The sequence below is a fragment of the Penicillium arizonense genome (assembly GCF_001773325.1).
Source record: "Penicillium arizonense strain CBS 141311 chromosome Unknown PENARI_contig002, whole genome shotgun sequence".
NCBI lineage: Eukaryota > Fungi > Ascomycota > Eurotiomycetes > Eurotiales > Aspergillaceae > Penicillium > Penicillium arizonense.
The window spans coordinates 592,131-618,516 of NW_019173279.1; the positions used below are offsets into that span (position 1 = coordinate 592,131).

The 26,386-nt window shown below is 49.4% G+C and overlaps 11 protein-coding genes across 11 annotated transcripts; 6 read left to right on the forward strand and 5 right to left on the reverse strand.

Annotated features, from left to right (window-relative positions):
• Positions 1-1,372: 1,372 nt before the first annotated feature.
• PENARI_c002G09156 (hybrid sensor histidine kinase/response regulator) lies at positions 1,373-3,355 on the reverse strand (the record flags this gene model as incomplete). The annotated part of the gene is made up of 1 exon (XM_022627777.1): positions 1,373-3,355. One exon carries the CDS (start codon positions 3,353-3,355, stop codon positions 1,373-1,375), a length of 1,983 nt encoding a protein of 660 aa, XP_022492167.1.
• A 900-nt stretch (positions 3,356-4,255) lies between these two features.
• PENARI_c002G00074 (uncharacterized protein) lies at positions 4,256-4,576 on the forward strand (the record flags this gene model as incomplete). Its single annotated transcript, XM_022627131.1, has 3 exons — positions 4,256-4,273; positions 4,322-4,437; positions 4,495-4,576. 3 exons carry the CDS (start codon positions 4,256-4,258, stop codon positions 4,574-4,576), a joined length of 216 nt encoding a protein of 71 aa, XP_022492740.1.
• Positions 4,577-6,326: 1,750 nt separating this feature from the next.
• Positions 6,327-7,881, reverse strand: PENARI_c002G10450 (ACT domain-containing protein; the record flags this gene model as incomplete). Its single annotated transcript, XM_022627851.1, has 3 exons — positions 6,327-7,347; positions 7,396-7,799; positions 7,849-7,881. 3 exons carry the CDS (start codon positions 7,879-7,881, stop codon positions 6,327-6,329), a joined length of 1,458 nt encoding a protein of 485 aa, XP_022492673.1.
• Positions 7,882-9,454: 1,573 nt separating this feature from the next.
• abr1 (multicopper oxidase abr1) lies at positions 9,455-11,976 on the forward strand (the record flags this gene model as incomplete). The annotated part of the gene is made up of 4 exons (XM_022627468.1): positions 9,455-9,787; positions 9,836-11,619; positions 11,682-11,861; positions 11,919-11,976. The coding sequence occupies 4 exons, from the start codon at positions 9,455-9,457 to the stop codon at positions 11,974-11,976; spliced, it is 2,355 nt and encodes a 784-aa protein (XP_022492469.1).
• Positions 11,977-12,826: 850 nt separating this feature from the next.
• On the forward strand, positions 12,827-14,424 carry PENARI_c002G04932 (uncharacterized protein; the record flags this gene model as incomplete). The annotated part of the gene is made up of 2 exons (XM_022627473.1): positions 12,827-13,137; positions 13,200-14,424. 2 exons carry the CDS (start codon positions 12,827-12,829, stop codon positions 14,422-14,424), a joined length of 1,536 nt encoding a protein of 511 aa, XP_022492557.1.
• A 127-nt stretch (positions 14,425-14,551) lies between these two features.
• Positions 14,552-15,165, reverse strand: arp1 (scytalone dehydratase arp1; the record flags this gene model as incomplete). The annotated part of the gene is made up of 3 exons (XM_022627715.1): positions 14,552-14,953; positions 15,008-15,063; positions 15,111-15,165. 3 exons carry the CDS (start codon positions 15,163-15,165, stop codon positions 14,552-14,554), a joined length of 513 nt encoding a protein of 170 aa, XP_022492907.1.
• A 563-nt stretch (positions 15,166-15,728) lies between these two features.
• On the forward strand, positions 15,729-16,590 carry arp2 (hydroxynaphthalene reductase arp2; the record flags this gene model as incomplete). The annotated part of the gene is made up of 2 exons (XM_022627958.1): positions 15,729-16,497; positions 16,553-16,590. 2 exons carry the CDS (start codon positions 15,729-15,731, stop codon positions 16,588-16,590), a joined length of 807 nt encoding a protein of 268 aa, XP_022492763.1.
• A 608-nt stretch (positions 16,591-17,198) lies between these two features.
• Positions 17,199-18,647, forward strand: ayg1 (heptaketide hydrolyase ayg1; the record flags this gene model as incomplete). Its single annotated transcript, XM_022627184.1, has 5 exons — positions 17,199-17,291; positions 17,343-17,417; positions 17,473-18,224; positions 18,280-18,412; positions 18,468-18,647. The coding sequence occupies 5 exons, from the start codon at positions 17,199-17,201 to the stop codon at positions 18,645-18,647; spliced, it is 1,233 nt and encodes a 410-aa protein (XP_022492230.1).
• A 365-nt stretch (positions 18,648-19,012) lies between these two features.
• Positions 19,013-20,863, reverse strand: PENARI_c002G03690 (SKIP/SNW domain-containing protein; the record flags this gene model as incomplete). Its single annotated transcript, XM_022627382.1, has 3 exons — positions 19,013-19,171; positions 19,231-20,655; positions 20,714-20,863. 3 exons carry the CDS (start codon positions 20,861-20,863, stop codon positions 19,013-19,015), a joined length of 1,734 nt encoding a protein of 577 aa, XP_022492768.1.
• Positions 20,864-21,208: 345 nt separating this feature from the next.
• PENARI_c002G00026 (J domain-containing protein) lies at positions 21,209-23,679 on the reverse strand (the record flags this gene model as incomplete). Its single annotated transcript, XM_022627130.1, has 4 exons — positions 21,209-21,358; positions 21,429-22,742; positions 22,794-23,111; positions 23,188-23,679. 4 exons carry the CDS (start codon positions 23,677-23,679, stop codon positions 21,209-21,211), a joined length of 2,274 nt encoding a protein of 757 aa, XP_022492362.1.
• A 1,361-nt stretch (positions 23,680-25,040) lies between these two features.
• Positions 25,041-26,345, forward strand: PENARI_c002G07627 (uncharacterized protein; the record flags this gene model as incomplete). Its single annotated transcript, XM_022627659.1, has 1 exon — positions 25,041-26,345. One exon carries the CDS (start codon positions 25,041-25,043, stop codon positions 26,343-26,345), a length of 1,305 nt encoding a protein of 434 aa, XP_022492665.1.
• Between the last annotated feature and the right edge of the window lie 41 nt (positions 26,346-26,386).

The following is a 26,386-nucleotide window of genomic DNA, read 5'->3' on the forward strand; positions in this document are numbered from 1 at the left end:
GAGAGCATTGGTACATGTGAGGTGCGCCATTGCAAGTGAGAAAACCAAAGCACGAGTAGTTGACGCCTCTTTAACGAAAAATCCACTTTCTATAATACACAAGGGCACGCTTCCGTCGGTAACCTTCTCGCGTTTTTCTTTTATGTTGAAGCCGCTTCGGCTTCCGTTAGTGTATGACAGACAATAGCAAGACAGCAAACCCAACCTCTGAATTATACCTGTTACTATGTTTCTCTGTCCACTAATGCCAGCATTCACGCGATCATCCAACCAGGGATATTGTTGTCATCTTTGCTGGAATCAACCCGAGGATCGAGCTTATTTGCGACCTTAGAGTCATGCGGGCCAGAAGTGTCGTTGCTGCCGTAGTGTCTGACTGAATCGAGATTATTATCGCCAGAAAATCTGCTGAAATTGGCCCCATGATTTTCTAGACAGGTCAACTTCTTGTGCTGCAATTATCGAAGGTAGATAGCTGCCACACCTTTATCACTAATCACTTGTGTATCGGCCTTATTACTTGGATCTGAATCTGAATTATGAGATCCATGATTGGAGGAGCTGTCCCTTTCGGGCTGCTTGCTCGTCATCGCTTCCTCTGCTTTTTTCACAAATGTCAACATATCGGTGATAGAAGTTGGAGAGTACAAATTTGTGTCTAGGCAATTGTTTGGTTCAAAAAAAAATCCTTAAAATTAGACTTGAAGGTGGGGAAGGGGCAGATATAAATGGTTTGTATATAATTGCTCGCCATGATATCATGCTGACGAACATCCGCCTTTTCGGGCAGGTAAACAGATGGGAAGTGCAGAGCCATCCCTGAATGGGCCGACGATCTGTGATGTCAAGTCTATAACGCGTTACCAGTTATTCACCTTTTTTTTTTTTTTTAGACTGATCAAAAGTATTCAGGAGTCCAATTCACTTACAGAATTATGGCAGAATCCTCTCATTCCCCATTTTCTCAATAGTTTTCAATGAACCCCGATGATAAGTTATATGATTCTGAAATATTACAAACTTTGACTATCAAACGTGACGCGACCGGATCTTTTGTCGCTGGTCGAACCAGATCAGCGAGGTTGAAGGCAGTATGAGGACCTTTCTCAACCCAAAACAAATAACAGCTTTCTCTTTCCTTTTTTGTGCTCGCCCTTGCCGCTTTTCATTCTACGCCAATTCACCACTCTCCCTTGTTTACATGCCCGAGCTGTATTTCATGGTACGCTCATCATTAATAAATTCGCGTAAACAACCAGTCGTTCCTGGTTAGTATATATTTAATTCATCTACTATATGATAGGGGCATATCTGTTTAGTAACCAAGACTCTAGGTAATTTAAAGGTGATATCTGGCAGCCACTCTAACATTTCATTTCTTCGACCTGAGTACTAACAGTTGATTTATCTTCTCGAACAAGTCATTCGTTCGATATGGCTTATGGATAATATCGTCCATACCAGCGTCTAACATCTCTATTTGTTGAGTCGCCCTCACATTTGCAGTGACCCCAAGAATAGGGATATTCGATGCACAGTCGCGACCAAGATTGCGGATTGCCATAGTTGCGGACATTCCATCCATGACTGGCATTTCTTGATCCATGAGGATGCAGTCAAATTCCTCACGTCGGACAGCATCCAAGGCCTCTTGGCCGTTCGTTGCCTCCGAGATATGGAACCCCAAGGATTGCAGCTTCCGAGAAACGATTTGTCGATTGACTATATTATCTTCCACCACGAGAACATGCCGAATTTTTGTATCAGATTTCACGCCAATGGTGCCGGACACTTCTGGGCTTTTTGAGATTCCGTCGACGTTGAGATCAGGGTGCAAGATTTGGTGCTCGCTCGCGGAAGGCTCGTCAAGATTAACTTGGTGAGCTAGTTCCAACGTATGCATGTATTTGTCGTCACTCACAGCACCCGGGGAGATTTCCGGAATGTGAGTGATAATGGGATTCTCTGGGATTTCAGGAGACTTCGTCCGGTTATTGACCCCGATAGCCTTGTTGCTCAGCGCTTGGATCCCACCAGATAACTGGTCAATCTCGGAATCGTCGTAAGTAGGCAGATCGGGACTAGATGGCTCAACTTCCCGTCTGACCTTGAAGAAGAAACCAAACGTGCTCCCTTCCCCTTCCCTTGAGCTTGCGCCGATTTCTCCACCGTGAAGGTGACAGAGCTTTCTGCTCACATTGAGGCCAAGACCAGAACCACCGTAAACGCTATCGGTTCTAGGTGTGGCTTGATTGAAGCGCTCAAAGAGCCGCTTTTGAGCTTGGTCACTAATGCCAATCCCTGTATCCTTTACGGCAACCATCACATATGCGATTGGATTCTCTCCCCACTCAGGTGTGTTTGTGGCATCTAAGCGAAGTGCATTTTCGCCGGATTCGAAAAAAACAACATTGGGGGGGTAAGACGGCGGCCGCTTCGTAGAGGCGCCAATGGAGACTCTGATCTCTCTCTTACCGCTCGCTTTAGCGGTGAATTTGATAGCATTGGAAACCAGATTGATGAGAACCTGGCTCATCCGGCTGAAATCGGCTAATGCCCACTCAATCTCGCAATCTGAGTATGAATGGTCAAGTTTGTATTCAAATTGAATGTCTTTCTTCCGAAGCTCCGGCCGAAAGATGGACAACGTTCGTGCCAAGTGTCGTTTTGGTTGAGCTCTTCGCGGTGACAAGGTCAACATTGATGCGTCTAGCTTCGAGAAGGTAAGGACATCGTCGACAATATTCTTTTGATGTGCAATGCAGAAGCTGATTGTTTCTGCCGCTTGTGTAATGTCTGCCACAGGTACCCCACTACTTTCTTTGTCCTTCACTGCTTCAAGTATATCCTCTGTGCAATGAAGAATAGCAGAAAGAGGATTTCGGACTTCATGACTGATCATATCGATGAAGCGCTCCTGTTGTTGCTTGCGCTCTTGCGCTTCTCGTGCAATATCCATTTGCAGTAGCTCGGCCGTCTTTTCGTGGGTAATATCTGCTATGGTGCAGATAAAGCCTCCATTGCTTAAATTGAGCCGGTGCAGATCAGCGTCATCTAACGGAGCCAACATCAGAACACGCCACAAAGGGATTCGGCTGCGAGTGCGGAACTCGATGCGAAGGGCATGCTTAGAGCGTGAGGTTTCAAGATAGGCAGTGGCTATCCGGTCGAAATCATCTGGGTGGATTGATTGTGACCAGCATTCGAATGATTTAGCTCTTGAACAGGTCATAAGCTCCCGGAAACGCCGGTTCACCATGATTGACTCGTCATTTTGATTGATAATTGCAACGCCGGTCGGTAGCATGTCAGCAAGCTCCTGTGCAGAGAGATTACCATCAAAGACAGCAGCCATCTTTATCTTGTGTGTGCCGTTGATGGTAAACCTCTAGTAGTAACGATTCCGTAAGCATATGCGTTGGCAATCAGCTGAGCGATAAATGGATGGAGTGGGTTGCTGAGGGTAACAATAATACGCCTTGAAAGGTGTGGTTTGAGAACTAGGTGTTTCAACGACTACGCTCGCGGCAATAGATCGTGCGTCCAGCGCGAAATGAGGTCATCGATATCATCGCGGAATATCAATTTTCATTGACGGCCTCACCAATGTCCAATCGCAAGCCGTCGGAAGTTACTGCAGTGCCGGCGTTGATTTGAGTTAAGCAAAGAAGACCCGCAAAATCCATTTGGAGTCCATTGTACGGATTGAGGTCCTGTCTAAATGGCGAGGCGAAATGAAGACAGTCACAACAACGAATCAAAATAAGGGATCAGATCCTGGTTTGGGAGAGCTCAGCTGATCGTTGCGCACGTTGAACAAAGAACGCGAACATCAATAAGTCATGTACCCGACCTCTATCGCAGAAGTATTTCGCAAAGTTTCCACCAGATAATTCGGGAAACACCAATCTCGACGCATAAACCTACTGAGCATGGTGTGCGGAGAAAAGTCAGTACCCTCGATGATTTCAAGGCGCACAGACTGCAATACTCTCCAGATCTTAGCAGGTTTGTCTGCTCCAAGGCAGATACCCAGTATGATGTTAATATCGAGTTAGTAACCTCACTCCAATGGGTTCCGCCATCACCCATTGAGGATTCCCGGAGCGATGATGTCATTTTGCTTCCTCGGTTCAACGCACATGTAGCTTAATAATATACGCAGCGTGATTACCGTCGAGGAATAATCTGCAATCTAAGCTTTTATTCTTCCGTTCAGCAAGAATTCCACATCAATTGCACACGCCCTGACAAGATGGCCACGAATTATATTGTAGATTAATTTCCCTTCGTCTCCTACGTTCCCCACTAACGAAGACAGGTAACCTTTCAAGACTCAGCCACCACTGAGCAGATCAATACCTACATCCAACAGATTAACGGAAACGGTGGAACTGTAATCAACAGGTTCCCAGATATGGTCGCTAGAGGCTTCGTGTATGTGGCCTCTCTACTACAACACTTCATCGGGTGTTTTACTAATATGCATTCCAGCGCCTGTATACCAGATTCAGTCCTCGAAAAGCTTCAGTCAGACCCTCTGATTGATAATATCACACCTGATAGCTCCTCCTAAGCTTGATGTTGGTTCGGCCCTTCTGAGAGAGCTGCATAGCCTAGCATAATTTTTGCGTTGGGTTCCATGTGTTCTACCAAAATAACGTCATGATTCGTGCTACCTAACCAAATTGACCACTGTGCTGGCTGCCTTCATATATGTAGAGGAAGCTCATTCATCGCGTAGACCCCTTGCCACTAAATTGGTCCAAGATTTTATTGTCCTTACTGGTCGGTTCTACTCCGAGCGACTGGTCTCTAATTTGGAAGGTACAATGTAATGAATAAAGTAAATGGTAAGGCGTAACTCCTATGCTGGCATATCCTTATATCCCCACATTTTTTAAGCCAAGTAGCTGAATGAATCAGGTGCGTGAGGAAGACCACCAAGTTATTGGGCAAGACATCTACTCTCCATACCACTGTATATAAGTATGGACATATATCAGGTAAAAGAGATGCTTATCTATGACTGCAGATTGCATAAAGCATTTTGCAATATTTGGCGAACTAGCGAGAGAAGTCCCTAGATATCATATCCTGCTTTGGGGACAGTCCCTCTAGAGTCTAGTGCAGTGCTAGACGAAGGTAAACTTCAGAAACCGCGAAGGTACACAGCCCTGATCACAGGATCTATTTACGAGCACGAACAAAATTGCACATTGAATAAAGATTTTGGTGGCTCCAACAGGTTCAGTGCGTTAGTTTTCAAACGCTTTCTAATACTTACAAGCCGAATTTTCTTAATTTGAAAGCGAATAACCTAGGTGCAGTAACGTTTCTGTACAGTAAAGTGATTCGCAAATTAAGGACCCGACACACCGCGGCACCTTCAGGAGAGTCTATTGGAAGAAAAGCACTTCCGGCACCGAGAGAATTATTGCCAAGAATGCTGGTGTATGCTCAACTTAGCTTAAATCGGACTCGCTCACACGCGCAGAAATTGCCGTTTACGTCCGGCATTGGCAATTCGATTTATGCTTTTAGGATTTCCGAATTCTGCCGACTTTACTCTCTACTTGAAGCACCTATCTTTTCCAAGTAGTCGGCCCCGCATTATGAACTATACACAGACTAGACGACTAGTTCACCAATCATTCCAAGGAGAGATTTGGGGACCTTCTTTTGAGCTGCCATGGCGAAAGGGGAAGGATAGGCTCTCATGTTGACGTGGGTGATTCAATCTTATCTGCTAGCTATGCCAATGAAAATGAAGCCCATCGATGTTATATGCACAGACGAGGCGATTACTGGTCGAACATAGCGGCTAGAGAACGGTTCCCCGAAACCCCGCAATTTCCATGCACTTGGTTCGATCTCTCCGATGATTAGTGCTAATAAGCACGAGACATTCCACGATCGCAATCTACTGGGATCGGTCTTTTACAATAAGGCAGAAGACCTCCACTCTCCAATGATACGGTGGAACACAGAAGTTTCGCCCCATGTTGATGAGTCAATTCATCAGTGTCTCCCAATTCAAGTTTTCTGTTTCATTTAGGTACCCCTATCCGTCGCCGAGCTTAAATGGTCAGCGGCGAGGCCTAAGCACTAAAACGGAAAGGGAACGCCGAGATGTGGCAGAGGAAATCAAGTACTTAGGTATTATTCATACAATAATAAAACAGCCCCGAGAAGATAAGAAAACAAGAGGAACGGAAAAATCAACACTTTTAGTCCAGATCCACATGAAGCCATAACTCGTAACTGATATCCAAGACGCACAGGCAAGAAATCATCACCACACCCTCCCCATTCAAGCCAGCAACTCAAACCCGCTGCTGTGGTGGACTATCCGGCGGAGTCTGCGACTCAAGCTGCAGATCCAAAAACTTGGGCTCCTTCTCCGCCTCAAGAGCATCAATAGCCCGTTTCAGCTCATCTTCACCAACAATAATGGTACCCGCGCGTGCAGTTGACAAGAAACTAATCTCCACGGCATCAGCGACAGGGTCCAGATCTGGCTGGAGGTGATGGGCTGACATCGGGAGAGGATGGAGATTATGCGGTGGCGCCGAAGAAGGCGTGGGGGACTTTTTCTCTGACATCGAGAGGGCGTCTAGACGGGTGCCGAATGTATCGAAGAGTCTGGGCACTGAGCCGATGATGCTGCTTGCGTTACTGCCGACGGCACTGGAGATGGCTGTTGAGGTTGAGGGGCGGGGGCTTTGTGCTGCTTCGGCCAGGCGGCCGGCTACGCCGCAGACTATTCCTGATGCTTCCAGGGGGAGATCTCGTAAGTCCAGAGTGATTGGGATCAGGTAGTCTTCTTTTGAGCCTAGGAGAAGGCCGGAGCCGTCTTCGTAGTTTCCATGGGAAGAAGATCGGAGGGCGAAGCGGGGGAGGAGGCGCTTCTCTAGGAGGAGGGAGGCGGCTGGGTCGAGAGCTGCTAGGGTTAGAGAGAGGAAGCGCGGCTCGTCGATGAGGAGGACTGTTGTGAGAGCGTCGCGGAGGATGGACATTGAGCTGTCTTCGCTGTGGTATTGGTGGTGAGCAGCGCACTGAACTAGACGGAGGGTCTCGTCTACGTAAGGGGAGATCTGGCGTTTGCGGAGACTGTCAAAGGTGCGGGTTTGAAGTTCGGATAGGGTTGAAGGTGGTGGGGTGTTTGGTGGGATTAGATCGCTGAGGCGTCTTTCTGTTGTTGGGCTGAGGGGATTGTTGATAAAGGCTGCGCTTGCGTTGTCGAATTGGAAGCCGCGGGCTTCGAGAGCTGACATGACACTTGTTTTGCTTTGGCTTGGGACTACTATGTAGTCGGAGAAATAGGTGGAGATAAAAAAGATGGAGCTGCGTGGCATTAGTATGTACGTGATAGATGGTACGGAATATACATACATTCCTGCCAGGGCGAGGGGAGTGGTTAATTCGAGAACCCGCCTGCTGGCTTCGAGGCCTTCGCCGAGGACTTGCATGGCGATGAAGTCATTCTCGCTGATGACCAGGTGGGAACGGAGAGAGCCATCAAGTTGGTCGAGCTGATCCATGAGCGGAACAAAGTACTTGTCGACTAGACGCCTGGGACACATGACCGAGACCTCGACGGGCGTGATGGAGATATTCATGAAGGCAGGTGGTTTATAGCCATTTTCTGAGGCATTGTCGAGGCCGTCAGACTCATCATCTCCGTGCCCACTTTCATCTTCCAGCGGTGGGACTTCATCGAAGATCAGATTGAGAACTGCATTGAGAAAGTAAGGGTACAGCTCCAGTGGGATGTGCACCAGTACTACGCGTTCGTCCTGGGATGCGGTTAGTAGGCATGGCAGTTGCGAGATGCGATTGACTCACCAGAAAGTGCACCTGGGCATCGATGAGAGTCATGGATTGATCCATGGCACTGTTTGAGGCCGTGCTTGCCGGTAGACAATAGATGTGCAGGGAATGGTGAACGATTTGAGACTGAGCTTGAAGTTGAGATTTGACTCAGGACACCCCACAAACGGTTACGCCATCGGCAAAATGATGCTATTCAAAGTCGATCGAGGCAAGATATTGCGTCAGTGGTAATTGCAAGCACGTAGAGAGCGCGCCAATATGAGTCAAATTGCGAGAGTCGGATGGTGAGAGATGACGAAAGCAGAAAACGCACAAAGAGACCCCTCTAATTCCCCTCTTTTTCATATTTCCAACTAACTGCAAACCACCAAACCATCAACTGCCAACTAACCACCAAATGCCTATATATTCCCTATCATCCCACTTACCAAATCTCTTCATGTACCCACACAGCTTATCAGCCTCCCCGCGCTAGGCGCTACGGCTACGCACGGTTCCTGGGCCACTTTTATCTCCCCGAGGTTTTCCGCCTCTCCTATCGCTCCCCCCGTATGGTGTTCGGCCAATGTCGATCAATAGATTGTGCCTGTTCTATCTCCCGGAGCTGATCCCCGTGCCCTACGGGTATTAAATAAGGCACCTGCAGGGTACTTTGCTCCAGCTATGTCATCTGGCTAGGTCATCTGAAGAGTGATAGGCGTGCTGACCTGCAGCTGTCTGCTTCCAGGATTCGATTCCTGCACATCCCCCGCTTTTTCTATCCTAAACGTGTCCTCGGTACCTAAGTAGGTACATGTAGGTAGGTGATTTGCCACTACCATGTCGACGATAAGGAAATAAATCCATACTCAAGTCAAACTTTTCCTATGCAACGTTGCACTTCGGATTGGAAACATCGATGCGCCCGCTTTGTACGTCCTATTTAAATTAACAGTCGAAGATAGGGACAAATACCGTGGATATATATCTCAACACGGAGGATTAATGGTGGAGTATGCTGCATGTACGGAGTCTACACAGGTGAACTCATATCCATAATTCGACAACTTAGGGCTTCTTCATTGAGGAAACATCAATCAAACAGATGAAAACAAGCGATTGGATTCAATTCATATACTCTGGTAGACTTGAAGCTGGGGTGTTTACAGACCTGTTGAGTCAAGTATGCAACCCCCTTGCGTGGATGTTCAGGGACCTCCAAACTCGGCCACATTCCACCTTCCAGTCCCACTTCGGGCATTCTTCACTCGACAACAAAGGTAATCCAAGGCCAAAATGAAGCTCCCCTGGTGCGGCTTGTTTTTCTTGGATCAAGGCACTGCCAATGACGGCCCTGCAAGCCTGAATTCGGAAGGGCCAGCATACTCAGGCCCCTAGTGCAGATCCAGAGACCAGAGTACCTTTGTTTTTGTCGCGATGGGTTAAAGAGACGCGAATCCCATTTTTGAAACTTAAGCAACACTCCGACCGACCTGCGCGGATTTCCTTCGACCAGCGTGTTTTTGTTATTTCTTATTAATTTGTAGTTCATCGTTGTCCGACCTCGAATACACTCGTTTGGAGGATTTCGCTATCCTTCGGATTCGGGTCGATTGTCACTCTTTTGAACAATCTCAAAATGGCCAGATTCGGTTTGATTGCGCTGGCCTCATGGCTCGGCCTAGCTGCGGCCAAGGATGTCTACCTCGATTGGAACGTTACCTGGGTCAATGCCTCCCCGGATGGTTATGAGCGTCCTGTCATTGGTATCAACGGCGAATGGCCTTGTCCCCAGATCGATGTCGACGTGGGTGACCGCCTCATCGTCGATGTATACAACGGACTTGGAAATGAGTCCACCGGTATCCATTGGCACGGGTTCCACCAGTATGCTACTGGTGTGATGGATGGAGCCAGTGGAGTGACTCAATGTCCTATTGCCCCAGGCTCACACATGCAATATCACTTCCAGGTACGTGCTTTTTATTTGTATACTGAAATTATGCTAATGATGATATAGATCAACCAAACTGGAACTTACTGGTATCACTCGCACAATATGGCTCAGTACCCCGATGGATTCCGTGGTCCCCTGATTGTGCACGACCCTAAAGCGCCTTTCCACTATGATGACGAGTTCACAATCACCCTGAGCGACTGGTACCACCAGGAGATGCCTGAGCTCCTCAATAGCTATGAGTCCGAGTCCAACATGCAAGCCTTCCAAGGCCGGGAGCCTGTCCCCGACTCTGCCTTGATCAATGACTCGTTCAACAACACCAAGATCAAGGTCCTACCCAACAAGACTTACCTGGTGCACATCGTCTCTCTTGGAAACTGGCCCGGCCACACCTGGGTGTTGGATGGCCATGAGATGACCGTTGTCGAAGTGGACGGTATCTATGTCGACCCCTACCCTGCTGGAGAGAAGTTCCTGCGGGTTGCTAATGGACAGCGCATGAGTGTCCTGATCAAGACCAAGCCAGACACCAGCAAGAACTTCGCCATCTGGGATACCATGGATGTGAACATGATGTTCGTTTTTGAAGGCCGTCCCATTCCCCCTGGATACAACCCCAACGCCACCGCCTGGTTGGTCTACGATGAGGCCAAGCCTCTGCCTGCTCCCCCAGTCTTCGGCACCGACTTCCACTTCGTCGACGATCTCGACTTCGTGCCCGCAGACCACGAACCTCTGCTTGAGCCGGTGAACAAACAGATTATCCTCAACACTGGCAGCCGGGAGATCAACGGTGTCCAGCGTTTCACAGTGAACGGCCAGACCTACATGCCTCCCAAGGTCCCAACCCTGTACACAGCGAACACCATCGGTCCCAAACTCGCCTCCAACCCCGCTGTCTACGGCCAAGTCAATCCCTTCGTGGTGAAGTACGGCGATATCGTAGAAATTGTCATCAACAATCACCACAACAACCTGCACCCGTGGCATTTGCATGGCCACCAATTCCAAGTCTTGCAGCGCACAGACATCAATGGCGGCCCCTACAGAGGTCTGTTCTCCAACGTCTCCAGGACCCCCGTCAAGCGTGACACAATCATGGTCCAAAACAACGGCCACGCCGTCCTGCGTTTCCGCGCTGACAACCCCGGTGTCTGGCTTCTCCATTGCCACATCGAGTGGCACGTTGAGGCCGGTCTAATGGCTACTATCATCGAGGCTCCCGAGACTTTCCCCCAGTCCGAGAATGCTCCTCCCAAGAGCCACTATGAGGTCTGCGCTGCCTATCCCGCTCCTATCAGTGGCAATGCTGCTGGTAATAATGGAACCGATCTCAGTGGCCTCGACAATACGGTCACGCCTGGGAGCGACGGTGCTCTGTATCATGGCAATGCGAAGGCTGCACCCCCTCCCAAGCCCACCACTACCAAGGCTCCTCCTCCTCAGGCCCCTGCTCCCAAGCCCACCTCGACCAAGGCTCCTCCTCCTCAGGCCCCCGCGCCAAAGCCCACCACTACCAAGGCTCCTTCTCCTCAGGCCCCCGCGCCCAAGCCAACCCATACCCGTCCCCCGACTCCCCAGGCTCCTGCGCCTAAGCCCGCTCCTCCAGTGCCTCAATCACCCGCACCCCAGGAACCCGTCCCAGTGGCGCCAGCTCCTGACCCTCAGTACTACCCAGAGGAGGACTATTACCCCGATTCCGACGACGAGCCGCTGCAGGTTCACTCCGAGGAGCACAATGGACCCTGGCCACTACCGCACACAGACCACGGCCACGTCCAAGACGGCCATACCCACTCCCACTACCCCGGCGAGCCGGTCATTGCCGATTCGCAGGATACCAAGTAAGTATACCATTCCCAAACGACAGCCTCGCCATTATAAGAGTCCCTAACCATCTTCGTAGGGGTCCCTGGCCAAATGCCCACAACGACAAATCCCATGCGCAAATCGGCGACCCGAACGACCTCTCGACTGACCCCATCGTCGCTCACAACGAGGACACGAAGGGCCACTGGCCTCACCCGTACAACAACGACGGATACGTCAGTCACGGGGGACATACCATTCACACGCATGATTCTGGGTAAGGCTTCATACCAAAAAAGGACTCAAATGTGCGCATCGCTGACCGTGATTGTAGGCCTGATGATCTCCCCGCTGGATTCAAGGACTGGGAGCAGTATGAGCATATTCAATAAACAAGACCAAGACTGGTTGGGAATGGCTTGTATATTAGTTTTACTTTTCCTTTCTTCCTAATGGGTTGGTGTCCTCTCTTAATTAGAACAATGAGACACTCTTTTGGTTATATGTTTTCCTATTTAGGTTGGTTGATCCATGGATGAAATCTGTAGATAGCCTGGTTTCTCAGGCTTTGGTTTGGTTCTTACCTTTTGGTTAGGTTCATGTTCTTTCTTAATTAGTGCACTGAGACCCCATTTTGATCATATTCTTACCTATATATGTTCATTGATCCATGGTCAGGATATCTCGGCAGCCTGATGGTTCAGTTTTTGTTCGCTCTATTCGTCTTAGGGTTATCCTGTTTAGTCTTTTAATCTTCCTAAAATGATTGATATACGTCCTTAATTAGTGTACTAAGACCCCGTTCTAGGTATATTCTGACTTAAGTCGGTGTTTCGATCCGTGCATGATATATGCAGGAAGCCTGACGTCAGTTTGTTTCGTTTGTCTGAGAGCTGCGACGTTTGGATCTTGCCCTTTTAGTCATACAGAGAGTGAATACATCCAGGGGTACGGAACTGAACTTTTGAGGATATGATCAGGTTGCTGCCTTGCTGATATAAATGCACTAATTTCTCATTCTGTCCTATCTTATTATCGCTAGTCACCGATCTATAAGTAGATGGATGAATCGACAGGCTATCCATGGATAGTATCAATTACACCTCTGATTCCCAATCGGTTCTATTACCAAATCCTGACGACCTCTTCTACGTCTAAGATACTGTCATATTGAGGCTCAGCCTCTCTCGCTTACCTCTCTTGCCACCACCGCCGGGTTCTGAGCTACGGCAAACCGCGAACATGGCTGGTCCCATCATATGTTGCCGAGACATGCAGCTCCCGTTATCCAAGCATGTCAACGCCCGTGAACTCTACGACTTTGAAGTTTGGGCACGAAAGGCCCCGAGAAACCCCTCATCCGCAAGCAAGCACATCAAGAGCTTACCAAGGGGTGTATTCGGGGCCGAGTGTTACTTCCAAGTCACAGCCCGCCCCGGCTTCGCAAATGTCCCTTCTACTCGGACCTTTATACCAAAGCTTGACAATCACAAGCCATACCAGGAGGTTTTGTCAGTTGCGTACATTGAACGAAATTATAAGCAGGTTGCTTTGTGAGTTACTCCTTCTTTTGCTTACACCTTACATGAAACTGATACCCTCGTGTAAAATATAGGTTTACAAGCTCTCGATGCCACCACAACAAGTACATCGAAGTTTCTCTCTATGAAAAACAAGTTACTCCGCCCAACCGAAAACGCCTTACACCTAAATGTCGGACCAAGCCTCTTCCTAGTATGGATACTGAGGATAGATTTATCTGGCCTCCTTCGCCAACCTGGGAAGAGAAATTGGGGCCGTCCTTTTTTGGAGCTGAAAAGAATGACGACCATTTATGGCTCTCGAATACCCTCGCTTCACGCCCCTATGGAAAGGAAACTAGCCCGTCTTCGAGCATCGTAGAAAAGAAGGATGAGCAACAATTGCAGTGGAAACCACCAGCCCGGTCGAACCACGATGCGGAAAATTGTTCCTCTTTTCCCGTTTTTAAATGGCCAGATGATGATCTATCGAATCCCAAACGACCCACGTCCCCTGGCTGGAAAGTCAAAGCTGAGCCCTCTTCTTCCGTTGTTGAGAAGAAGGACAATGATCTATGGCCCTTGAAATCACCCGCTTCGCGCTCTTCCGTAAAAGAAAGTGACCCGCTTTTGATTTTCGCCCGAGAGAAGAATGAGCATTGGGGCCAGTGGAAAACACGTACCTCGTTCAACTGTGAAAACGAATCTTCCCTTTCCTCTGCTGTTGTTGCGAAGGAAGCTGATGATCAATGGTGCTTCAAACGACCCACCTCCCCTGTCTGGGACATGAAAGCTATTCCATCTTCTACCATTGCTGAAAAGAAAGACGATATATGGCGCTTGGAACGACCCGATTCATACCCTTGTGGAAAGAAAACCAGCCCGCCTTCGATCATCACTGAAGAAGAAGATGCTGGTCAAGCTAGGTCTGAAATAAGTACCGAGATATCTCTAGGTATCATCGAGACTGCAATCAAACAGCTGAAGCTTTCCGAAGCACAAACCAAACTTTCCTCTGTGTTTGCTGATGCTGCAATGGCTGGAGATGCAGTAGCTGGAGCTGCTAATGCTGACGATACAGGAAGTGATTTACCAGCAGAGGATACTTCAGGGCTTGAAGATACGTTCTACATGCCCCCAGAGCAGCCCCTACATCCTACTGTATCTGAGACCGAAGGCTTTTACTATTTGGACGAGAAGGACTTTGGCTGTTATTACCCCGGAGGGGTCTCTCAAACTTATAGTGACTATAATGACGAAGGATGGGAGAAGGTGACGGCTTGTAAGGAGTGTGGGGATCCTGGAAATTACCCTTGGTGAATCAATCTGACCTGTGCCTGGTTGCTATGTTACTTTTGCTTGACTTGAATAGGCTCAGGTGGAATGTCTGGTTCTGATAACAGTAGTATCTTTCATTCATTGCAATAATCTAAATCTGCAAAATCATCTAGTCCAGACCCTTGAAAACATCCTCGAAACGCAGCTCATTCCAGCGAACATTGGGCTTCAGTCCAGCAAACTTCCACACACCATTGACCTTGCGGTAGTAGTGCTCGTTTGTGGCATGCGAGTGGCCACGCAGCTTGACAGTCTCAAGTTCGGCAGTCTCGTAAACCTGGTGGGCAGCGCGCAGCTGGTGGTGACCGATGACCTCGGTGTCGGAGATTTTCTCCCACCAGGTCTGGCCGAGCAGATGCTGGGTCTTGATGGTCTTGTCGCCCAAGAAGCCGGGGTGTGTGATCATCGCCATGTAGTCATCTGCGGCCATGTTGTCCCATCTCTTGAGACCGATCTTGGTGTAGTCGACTGTCAGGGTTGGGGCAATGATGCTGCGGAGGCGGTCCCAGTCCTAGGTGATGTTAGATATCTGGAGTATTGAATCTATTAGATGTGCATAATTTACCTTAGCATCATAGCTGTCAGCCCAGTCGAAAACGAGCTTCGAGAGGATGAGGAAGTCTGTCGATGTCAGTATTTAATTGTGAAATTTGCATATTGGAACCTACCCTGGAAGCTGATATCCAAGTTCGGCTCAGTGGTGTTCTTAACGGCGGGCGACATGATGGTATAGCAGTTTGAGGATTGTCAATAGCTGAGAAATCCTATAAGGCGCGCAGCTCGAGTATATCTACGAAAAAACATTCGCACTGGGGCCAGAACTCCCTGGATCAGGCCCGCCGCCAACCAATTTCCCCTGTATAAGGAACTGGGATGTAACAGTAGACTCATGGTGTGATAAATGGTGGGGACGGATCTTCCAACCTTCAGTGACGGCTTTCCGCATGCGGAAGTAGGTCAGCCCAAGATAGTTGGGCTTACTGTTCGCAAGCAGCCATTTGATCCCCTAATTGAATATTCAATGGCTCGCAAGAATAAGTGTGGGTCTTTAACAGTTCCATTGTAGACATTGTTACCTTCAAAATGGGAACTAATGAGAACCTCGCTGCAATAGGGAGCTATGAATGGAACCAAGCCATGCAACTGATCCCATCCAGGCTTGTCTTCTATGTCTCTACAAAAGATCATATTCAATATTAGACTACCCTTCCCACTCTTGTCGCAACCCTCTACACATTCCTCTACAACCGTCATCCCTTACCTCTATCAACATCAAAATCACCAAAATGGTTGCCCTCAACTCTAGCGCCATTCAGCCTGAGCTCGCCGGCAAGGTCGCCCTTGTAACTGGTGGTGGTCGCGGCATCGGCTCCGGTATCGCATTGGAGCTGGCGAAGAAGGGCGCATCCGTGGCAATCAACTACGCCAGCAGCTCCCAAACCGCCGACAGGGTCGTGCAAGAGATCCAGGCACAGGGTGTGAAAGGTGCAGCCTTCCAGGCTGACCTGACGAACGTCGACTCCATCGGAAACCTCTTTAGCCAGGTCGTGGCACACTTCGGCCAACTCGACATCGTGGTCTCCAACGCCGGAACGGAGAAGTTCGTTTCTCTGGCTGACACCACGCTGGAGGACTTCAACGACGTGTTCGACCTCAACACACGGGCACAGTTCTTCGTCGCTAAGAATGCCTACGACCACATCCAGCCCGGTGGACGTGTTGTCCTGATGTCGTCCATTGCTGCTGGCGTGGGTGTTCCCGGACACTCCCTGTATGCCGGCAGCAAGAGCGCCATCGAGGGTTTCACTCGCTGTTTTGCTGCCGATTTCGGCAAAAAGCGTTGCACCGTCAATGCGATTGCTCCAGCCGGCATCAAGAGTGACATGTGGTTGAGCAACTCGTGGCGCTATGCCCCTGGCTGTGACCAGAACTCGTCTCTTGAGGATATCGAGCAGGCTCTGGCTAATGGTAGTCCTCTCAAGCGCTGTGGTGTGCCCGCGGACATTGGTCGTGTTGTGGCATTCCTGGCCAGTCCCGCTGGAGAATGGATCAACGGTATGTATTGGAATGCTTACTTTATCCCTTCCGGAACGTGGCTAATTCTTTGCAGGTCAGATTCTGCCCCTGAATGGAGGTGCCAATATCTAAGGAGGTGAGAAAACCTGGGAGTTTGGAGTTGTTTCGGATTAGAGTCATTCATTGGAACCCCTGAGAACTGCCATATACAGGGCCTGGGCTGATTAGTATTTCAATCATTTCAATCATGCTTCATTTCTGTCTAAATATACTGTATTCACCGAATTGGATTAGATGAGCATCGAACTCAAAAATATATTACCCGCCATGTATCAAACGTTCGATCTCACCAAGGAACCGCCGGGTGACTTTAGGCAAGCGAATCACGAGACCAACATCAAAGCCACAAGCAACGACGGTGAATTGCATAGCTCGAATGTCTGCAAGATCCGAGCGGTATTTTTTTGACTCAAATCGACTTTTACCACGTCCGCATCCGGAACTCCACGAAGCAACCCTCGTGCAAGATTATTGCGTCGACTGCTCACCTGCTGTTTGCATCTAGATCATCACCTTAATACTACAATATAGCTGGGTAACATCTGGCGACGTCTATTACCAGCAGATCCAGGGTAACATGGAGTTGGTTGATAGGGGCAAGGGTCGCCTTGTAATAATATAAGAAAACTTATTATCTAGACAATACCACACACCACTTGTTTCACTGTATCACTATCAAAATGGCCCCCTGGATTCTTGGAGACAAATTCGACACCGTCTACCCCCATCAGGGGTCGATGAAGGCCCTGTGGGAGATGAAATGGAAATTCCCGGTACGTCTTTACCCTCCGAAGCATAAAAGCCGAGATACTAATAGACACCAGTGCACGAAATCCATCTATCCATTCCACGATGGATCGCTGGAGGACTTCGAGCCCATTTTCGAGAAGCTGATTGCTGTAAGCACTCTCTCATCTTCGTTTCATTAATCCCAATATTAACAATAACGATTAGGAAAACATCAACGATGCCAACGACGATGCGTATACTAACGTCTTCCTGCCCACAGCATCAGCTCTGGAAAAAGAAGCAGACAAAGCCCTAAGCGATGGCCACCGAGACCGCGCTGCAGACCTCTACCGCCGCGCAGCAGTAGTCCTGCGAATCTCACGTTTCCCGTACGTGAGTCCAAACGCACGCCCAGAGACCTCCATCAAGCGCCGGGCCTTCGACCACCAGAAGGAGGTCTACATGAAGGCAGCATCACTGTGGAACCCAGTCCTCAAAGAAGTGATGATTCCACACACGCACCACGCCGGCAACGACCGCGGCCGGGAAATCCCAGCCTACATCCGCGTACCGGAAGAAGCCAGCGCACAGAACCCCGTGCCGGTCGTGCTGCTCATGACCGGTCTTGATGGATACCGTCCTGACAACAGCCAGCGCAGCCATGAGATTGTCAACCGTGGCTGGGCGACGGTTATCGTTGAGATCCCCGGTACGGCGGATTGCCCTGCTGACCCTGCTGATCCGGAGTCGCCTGATAGACTGTGGTCGAGTGTGTTGGACTACATGTCTCTGAGACCTGAGTTCGACATGTCCCGTGTTGCGGCTTGGGGTCTTAGTGCTGGTGGTTTCTATGCCATCCGCGCGTCTGTCATGCACCGTGATCGTCTCGCTGGTTCTGTTGCTCATGGGCCTGGGTCGCATTATGTTTTCGACCCTGAGTGGCTGGCCCATGCTAACGACCATGAGTATCCGTTTGAGTGAGTTTGATTGTCGCTTGTAGAGGTTGAGGGTTGAAGGCTGACTTGCTTGTAGTCTCACTCCATGCATGGCTGAGAAGTACGGCTATGACAGCGACGCCGAGTTCAAGAAGAACGCGCAGAAGAAGTTCTCACTGATTGAGACTGGCATCATGGACCAGGACAACTGCCGCCTCCTTCTGCTCAATGTATGAACTCCGTTGTGTTGATTCTAGGAAAGAGATGAGTGCTGACGGTTTCCAGGGTGTGAACGATGGTGTCGTTCCCATTGAAGACTGTATTGTTCTTATGAACCATGGCGGTCCTAAGGAGGGCCGGTTCTTCGAGAACCTGGTCCACATGGGATACCCTCACAGCCTGCCTGTTGCTTACAAGTGGCTGGAGAGTGTATTGTCTCCCAACATGACACAGGTGAAGAACTGAGTGGGCTTGGTGTGGATGCTGTACATGGTACTATAGTTTGTTTGAGAAATGGCTATAAATTGACATTTTTACTTTGATGACTTACCATTTCCCGTTTCCTTGCACAACAACACGGATGACATGCTACTGAGTTCCACGGTGAGGTTGAAAAGGTTTTTTATTGGTAGCCATTGTAGATGAGAATATCGAAATTTGAGCCAACTGATTCGCTCCAATTCCGATTTGCCTTTTGAGAAAAAGATGGTGATATAGATCAGACCGCAAAAAACGCCCGCAATGCATTGAGGTTATTTTTCCGATCCCCAGGGAAATCACAAAGAGAGAACATAGAGTCACATATGGAACAAGGATTAACGGAGAAAAATTTAGTCGTCGTCGACCCGAGCGCGCTTGGATCCTCTGTCTTCGCCTTCAGCTTCCTGGATTCCATAACGCTTCTGGCCCGAAGTCACATCGGCAATCATGTTATCGATACCGAAAGGATCGGCAGTATCCTTTTCGAACTGAACAGGACCTTGACGCTCCTACCAAAGAAACCCCTATTAGTACTGCTTCTAAAGATCCCAATAGTGTCGTTACTTACCTCGGCGTCAGCAGCGCCTCGGAAACCTTCCTTGGCGCGTCCCAAGACCTCGAATCGGTTGGTCTTCTCCAGCTTGTTCATCTCGCCTTCACCGGCTTCCTCATCGTCGGCATCGACTTGGGCACGTGGGCGGTAAATGCTGTTGATAGCGTCCTGCGCGGCGAACAGCGGCTTGTCGTAAGGGTTGTCTTCGTTGAAACCAGATTGCATGCCACTGGTTTGGTTGAACAGACGCGAATCCCACATGGACTCGGAGCTCTGTGTGGGCTTCGCCAGACCAAGTGCGACCTTCTCGGAAATATCACGGTTCTGTTCGCGGGCCATGGTTTGGATGCGGCGCTCTGTACCCATGCGGGACTGTCGCAGCTGTCGTTCAGCATCCTGTCGTCGCTCGCGACGCTGCTGCTCACGGTCCCGGGCTGCCTCATCGTCCTCGCTAGGGGTACCAGACCGGGAAGAGTATGGGGAAGCACTGCGGCTGGCGCTTCGGGACCGATCCCGCTCCTCGCGGCGGCTGGGGCCAGCGCGTTCCTCCCGAGCCTTCTGTGCCAACTGTCTGAGGTGCTCCTCCTTCTGTGCCTTCTCCTTCTCGGCAAGCTTCTGCTGCATTGAGGCTCGGAGCTGTACCTCCTCGCGGGCGTGACGATCCGCTGTGAACAGGGCTTCCGCAAATTGGGCGAATTTGTCGTTAATTGAAACATCTTGCAATCCACGACCATCGGCAGCCAAACGCTTGTCCAGGGGCACGGTATAACCCTTCGGATTCTTCCAGTTCGAAACAGGTGGGGGAATCTTCCAAGCTTCTTGGTCTTCCGCAGTAAGCTTGCGAGGCGGCGAGTGCATGACGGGAGGCGGGGGAGATGGCGGGCCACGGGGAATCTTCTTGTGCTTGAACTTGGGCGGTTCCATAGGATCCTGCTGCCTCTCGACAATTTTCATAATGCGGTCATTCTGGCGGCTGTTGTTGCCCATCTGGTTCGCCGGGGTATAGCGAACAAAAGTGGGCTCTGCTCTTTGTCCACCCTTGACGTTCTTCGGCTTTTGGGCAGATGAAGCTCCTTCCACCAACGTTGCCAAAGCAGCCTTCGTCTTTGCCATCTGGGCCTCGACTTCCTCCTCCGACGGACGGTCCAGCGATAGCTCTCCCATATCCACTCGCTGTCGGAGCGGGATTAAATCCTTGAACGATGCATGGACGGTGCGGTTGTCACCATGTCCGCGGCGGGCGATCGCGTCGTATTTGACTTTGCCTTCAGCGTCGACTTGGACAGCAAGCGCATTCGATGTTGATGACGTTCCCTTTCGGCCTAGGTCGAGGGGATATTGTGCGACTAGAATCTCAGGGAACGCGCCGCCGTCGCCAAAATCTTCGGGGGCTCGAGGTCGCCATCCTGCACGGTTTCCGTATGGTGGGGGTCCGGTCCTCTGAAAACAGCTCGATTAGCATTGAGACTAGCATTGTAGTTAACATTTCAAAACTCACCCGTAGAACGACCTGAGTCTCATCAAGCTGGTCGGCGCCCACCACGCGCGGACCACGGGGCTGCGCATGCTGTGGCAACTCTTCCTCCTCGCCAGTATATTTCGGCTTGGGTAGGGACTTGAAAAGTCCGGATGCAATAGAGGTCGACATTGCGAGGGTTGGCAACTCAAGAGCTGTGCACTCGGGTTGATGAGAAAAGAGGTTGAAACGCTCGCTTTGGGCTTTTCGGGATCGACTGCGCGGTTGGTCTAAATGGCCACCCTAGTTTGATGCCAAGACTTTTATGTCCTCTCTCATTGGGAACAATATGAAGGCATGGAGAAGACATCTGAATATGCTTGTCCTAGTTGGCAGCAGATACCACTTATTACAGTGACGGCAGAAAAAAGTTGATAAAGTATACAATAGTGGAACAAAAAAAGTGAGAATGGAGCTTGGAATAGTCGCTAACGACCAAATGCTATAATTACAGGTATACGATGGAGTTCAAAGGGTCTAAACAGACATCAAATGCGTGCGCATGGGACAGACGACGTCCTCTTTATCACCAGTCTCGACATAGTGTTCACGCCCCTGGAATTTATACCAGATCTTCAACCGCTTGGGCAACAATGGCGCAGGGTCATGGAAACCCAGGATTTGGAACTATTCAACCAAATTAGTGATATGATTCAGAGAATCGAATTGAGCTCAAGATCTTATTGCTTTGACTTACCTTGATTGACTTCCCGGGAATCACCAATTGGCCCCGATTGACGAGTGCAGCTACAGGAATAGTGACATCAATCACCCGAGGCTCCGTGAACCCATTCTTGGGTTTCTTATTTACTGGCGGTATATACCCGTACTCAGCCTTCAGGATGATAAGGCCGTCCTGTGTCTCCTCTCGAGCTTGCCGTCTCTGTACTTGATCCGACATGAGCTCGATGGCCTGGAGGCTCTCCTCGCGTTTCTTGGGAATGAGCTTCGTCAGTTCACGGTGACGCTTGGCAGCTGCCTGTCGACGCTTCTTTCTATCGCGTGGGCGAATATACCCAAATTCAACTGCGCAGTAGGCTAGCCAGGGGAAGATGGCAGCCAGCGCTGCGGCGCCACTTGTTGCCTCGTTGGCCGGGCAGACGTTGATTGGCAGGTTGATGTTTTGACCGAGTCGGCTCCATGAGACTGTCATCATGATACCCTTATCTGCGATGCCAATTCCGAGGCCAACGCGGGTGTATTCACCAACCCGGCGAACACCCTTGATGGTCCATTGCAAAGACATGTCTAACCCGAGAACACTGGAGATCTCAAGTCGGACAGCCCGCGCCTGGTCCATAGTTGGCATCGGGAAATAGCCCTCGGAGCTCCATTCAGTCTTTACGGGGTCATCAGCGGGCTTTCCGGAGAAGAGGTTCCGCGAATAAGTCAAGACAAGCCCGCCTCCTCCAGGTGACACCTGAAGATGAGTCTGCCATGATTCGGCTGATCGGTTGATATTGCGTTTCTTCGTGAGGAGATGCCGGGTGTCCTCGTCCAGTTCTTCACTCTCCTCGTCATCATCGTTAAACTCCATAGTATTTTCGGATGGTAGCGATATTAAGCCAATCTGCAGGTTGCTGACCTCGTTCATAGAAGCCACGGCACTCTGAGCTGACATTCCGAGTGAAGAAAAACGCTCTTGAAGAAGTTCAGGCCAGTCAATCAAGCCGCTGGACCAAGTGAAGACACCGATCTTCCTCTTTGCAATCTCTTTCGAGACTTGAACTTCCAGAGAAGGCGGCGTTTCCAACAGAGAGCGCGTGTGTATACTGGTCGCGCTGACCTGGAATGGCTTGATGCCAGGGAGCGGCTGGAAGGCCCTAGCAAGGTTCACCTTAACAGTTGGCGTGGGAAGAAGGAGGGCATCGATAGTAACCGAAGAATCTCTGAGAAGTGAGAAAGGATGCTTGGCCCAGATTCCCTTAGTTCCAACTAAGTTCTTGAAATTGGGCCTCACGGTAGCTCCAAATTGGAAGTTTTGAGAGGCGACAATTGGCGGCATTTGAATCTAAAAGATTGTTAGCCAACCATCGAGACCGAAGTTAACAGTGCCACATACCGATTCGTCTCCCTCTGTTCCATCCTCGTATTCGATTGTGACTTTCTTCATAGGGCGAGCCAAACCGCCAGCGATACCGGCGTTCAAGGTCACCTGTATATCCTCGAGTTTCTCATCTTGCAATTCTTCGGTGTCCTCGGCATTTTGACTGTCTTCATCTTTCTCTGTCGTCCAAAGTTGCGGTATTGACAACGGTGTTCGGAAGTTATACGAAACACCATATGTTGTCACCTTCGGCGAAGGTATATGGAACGTCACATCTTCATCCTTATCAACTGAGATCATTGAGGAGGCATTGACTCCTAAGGTGATGCTGCCCTAATAGTACGCAAACATTCAACGTTAGAAACAGCTCAGCCAAAGAAATCGTCTCGGAACAGAGAAAAATACATACCCGACTAGAAACTAAGCTCTCAACAGCTTTTCGCTCGCGTTTCTTCATCGTCTTCAAAAACCACCGTCGGAATTCATCCGGCGACATCGCCTTAACGCCGACCTCTTGCCTTTGTGCCTCACCTCCAATACCCATGGCCCCAAGTTGACCCCACTCCTGCCGAACGCCTTCAGCACCAGCTATATCATATACAGTTCGCTTGTTGGGATCAATAAGCGTCTCATACGCCTCCTGGATATGTCTGAAATGGCTCTCCGCGGCATCGCGGAGGTGCGGCGGCTGCTTGTCCGGATGAAAGCTGAGGGTCAAATTGCGGTAGGCTGATCGGATGTCGGCGTCAGTTGGAGGTGGTTTTCTCGAGAGGCCTAGAAGAACGTAGTAGTCGACCTCCTCGGGGTACTCTGCGATCATGCTGTAGTCGGCGTCGAGTCCGTCATCTTCCACCGTCGCGCGGAATTCCCCGCTCGGGAGCTGATCAAATTGAGAGGACATGAGGGCGTTTTGCGCACTCGTTTTCTGTGGTTATATATACACCGTCCTCATTTTGAGGTGTTTGAACAAAGTGCGACAGGACAATGAAGCAAGGTGGAGAGTTGGAATTCCATCGGAGAAACCTTCCGTGTCTCCGCTGGATTGATCCCGTTTTGCGACCGAGGCTGTATCTACCTGCATCAGTCATTTAAATGAGAGTAGCTCTATAATATTTTTCATTTTAGAAAAGGATTTATGTGTCATATACACGGCCGATTCCCCGCCTTGTGAACAACGACATTGTTATTTAGCATGGTCGCCTGAGGCAGTACAAGACGTAAACATCCGCGAACGTTGTATCGCTTGTCTCATTCTGTTTTGAAATGACTGAGACAATTCTTCTTATATGGAACTAACTAGTCTCTAGTTAACAAAGATATGATTCTTCATGTCAATTATTTACTACGCGTCAAACCCTGGTCCATGGTTGTGATAGACGCGCCCTTCTAGTCCCCTTGCCTCAAACAACATCTACTAGAATTACCACTTTCAACAGTTTTTGTCAGTCGGCCTAATGTTGGAAAGGACATCAACTCACGGCTACTATTAGATCCATGCGTTGTTTTCGCCCTTGGGATTTGACCGTTCATAATGTTGCTCCTGAAGATATAGATCACTATTGAGAATATGTTAATTTCGCCGCTGTATTTTCAGGGAAATTTTCTTGAACCAATGCAAATATGCTGCTTTCCATATGTGTTTTCGAATCTGAATGCATTCTCATCATGTCCGAGTCGTTGGCTTTGCAGAAGAGCGTGAAGGTAGCGAGATATAAACCAACATGCAGGCAGGACCTTCGATTTCAATATGCCCTCACCGGCTTTGCTCGAATTACACACCCTGTTTCTTGAAGAATGAATTAAGTACTGCTGCTAGGTTTCATGATTTCCCATGCAGCTCCATGTGACAGCCCTAATTGTAGACTCTAGGACCTCGCTGATGTAGATGGAGCTCTCTGTGTGGCTTCTGAGGAACTCGTTTATCTTTTTTCTGTCTCTCTAAACTCACAAGTACTTTATATAGCAAGACTACGCTATAGAATCCTGAATAATGATTCGGCCAGGAGTGCCTCCATATGCTCAGTCGTCTCTAGCCCTCGGACCTCTAGACTAATCTCCGGAGTAGAAGCCTGAGGCATTGCGCTGTCCCGTGAAAAGGTTCAGGCAACCAAATTGCAGTTGTTTGCTCCGCATAAGACAGGCAAAAGATATAAAATCAATACATAGACCTCTCTGCACTTCCATGTCCCGTGCTTCACTAGTGGGGGACTGTATTGCCGCCCCACAAACACCACATACTATTCCCACTCAAATCACTTGAAAATGGGCTTCTTACACGATCCACCTAGGGGCCAGCCAGTCCCTGTGTACAGGATCAACCTATCGCTCCCTCCAGAAGAGCGCTATGTATCACTCGCACGACTGTACAAAGATAAGATGCGAGCACTGACCAGCTTGTTCGATGATGTGATCCACGAAATATCCCAGAAGATCCCCACGAAACCAATTCACTGGCTTGCCTGGCTTTTCCTACGAGGGCTATACACAACCGAAGAAACAGCTGAAATCCGGGGAATCAGTCGCGAAACCGGTATCGATCTTTACATGCTGGTTTCGTTCAACGTCGTCCTGGATTTGCTAATGGGATGCACCAGCGGTGGTGTTCGAGTGGGAGATGGAGCAGATACTAAGGTGGTGCATTTCCGGACTCTAGATTGGGGAATGGATCCACTGCGAGATCTGGTTGTGCAACTGGAGTTTGTCAAAGATGAAGCTCCTGACAAGGTACTTGCAACCAGTATCACGTATGTTGGCTTTGTAGGTATTCTTACGGGTGTTCGGAAGAATCTCAGTGTTTCACTCAACATGCGAGCTGTGCATGATTCTCGGCGGAATATGGCCTTTTACTTTAACCATCTTCTGGTTTTGTTGGGGGCCCGACAGTCCATCTCATCATTACTCAGACAAATCGTTCTACCCGGATCGGATAAATCTCACGGACGTCTTTCGAATGCTTCGACTATTGATGACATTTTCTCGGAAGTCCCTGGTATTCCCACCACGGCAGCCTACCTCATTTTCTGCGACGGAACCACAACCTTGACCTTGGAAAAGGACCTTTGCTCTGCAGTGGCACGCTCCTCGAAATCCTTCATAATCACAACAAACCACGATCAGGATTCCAACTCTGCTACAACTGAAGCTATGACAGATGGTGGAGAACATGCAGGCCTGCGACTGGCCGGCTCTGAGCAGACCATAGAAGAATTCATCGACGAAAGCAAGACGCGACAAGCCTGTATGCAAAAGAAATGGGATCGCCGGGTTCAAGGACGTATTTCTACTCAACCGGGACTTAAGAACAGGGACACCAGAGAGACTGCTCCTAATCCAGGAACACATTCGATGCAATTGAGAAAAAGGCAGGATATGCCGAGTGGCGTAGAGCCAGGTACTGAGCTCGAGATGTCTATCACACAGGACACGGCACTCCGGTGGCTTTGGTCATACCCGATTGTCAATGAAGACACTCATTATGCTGTGCTTATGGACCCAATGGAAGGTAATTTTATCTATACTGGACTGTTTCCAGTGCCCCCAGGAAGGGATGATATGGAAGAGAATTAGCTACATTAACCGAGAAAGGTACTACATCTTGCCCTGATGTG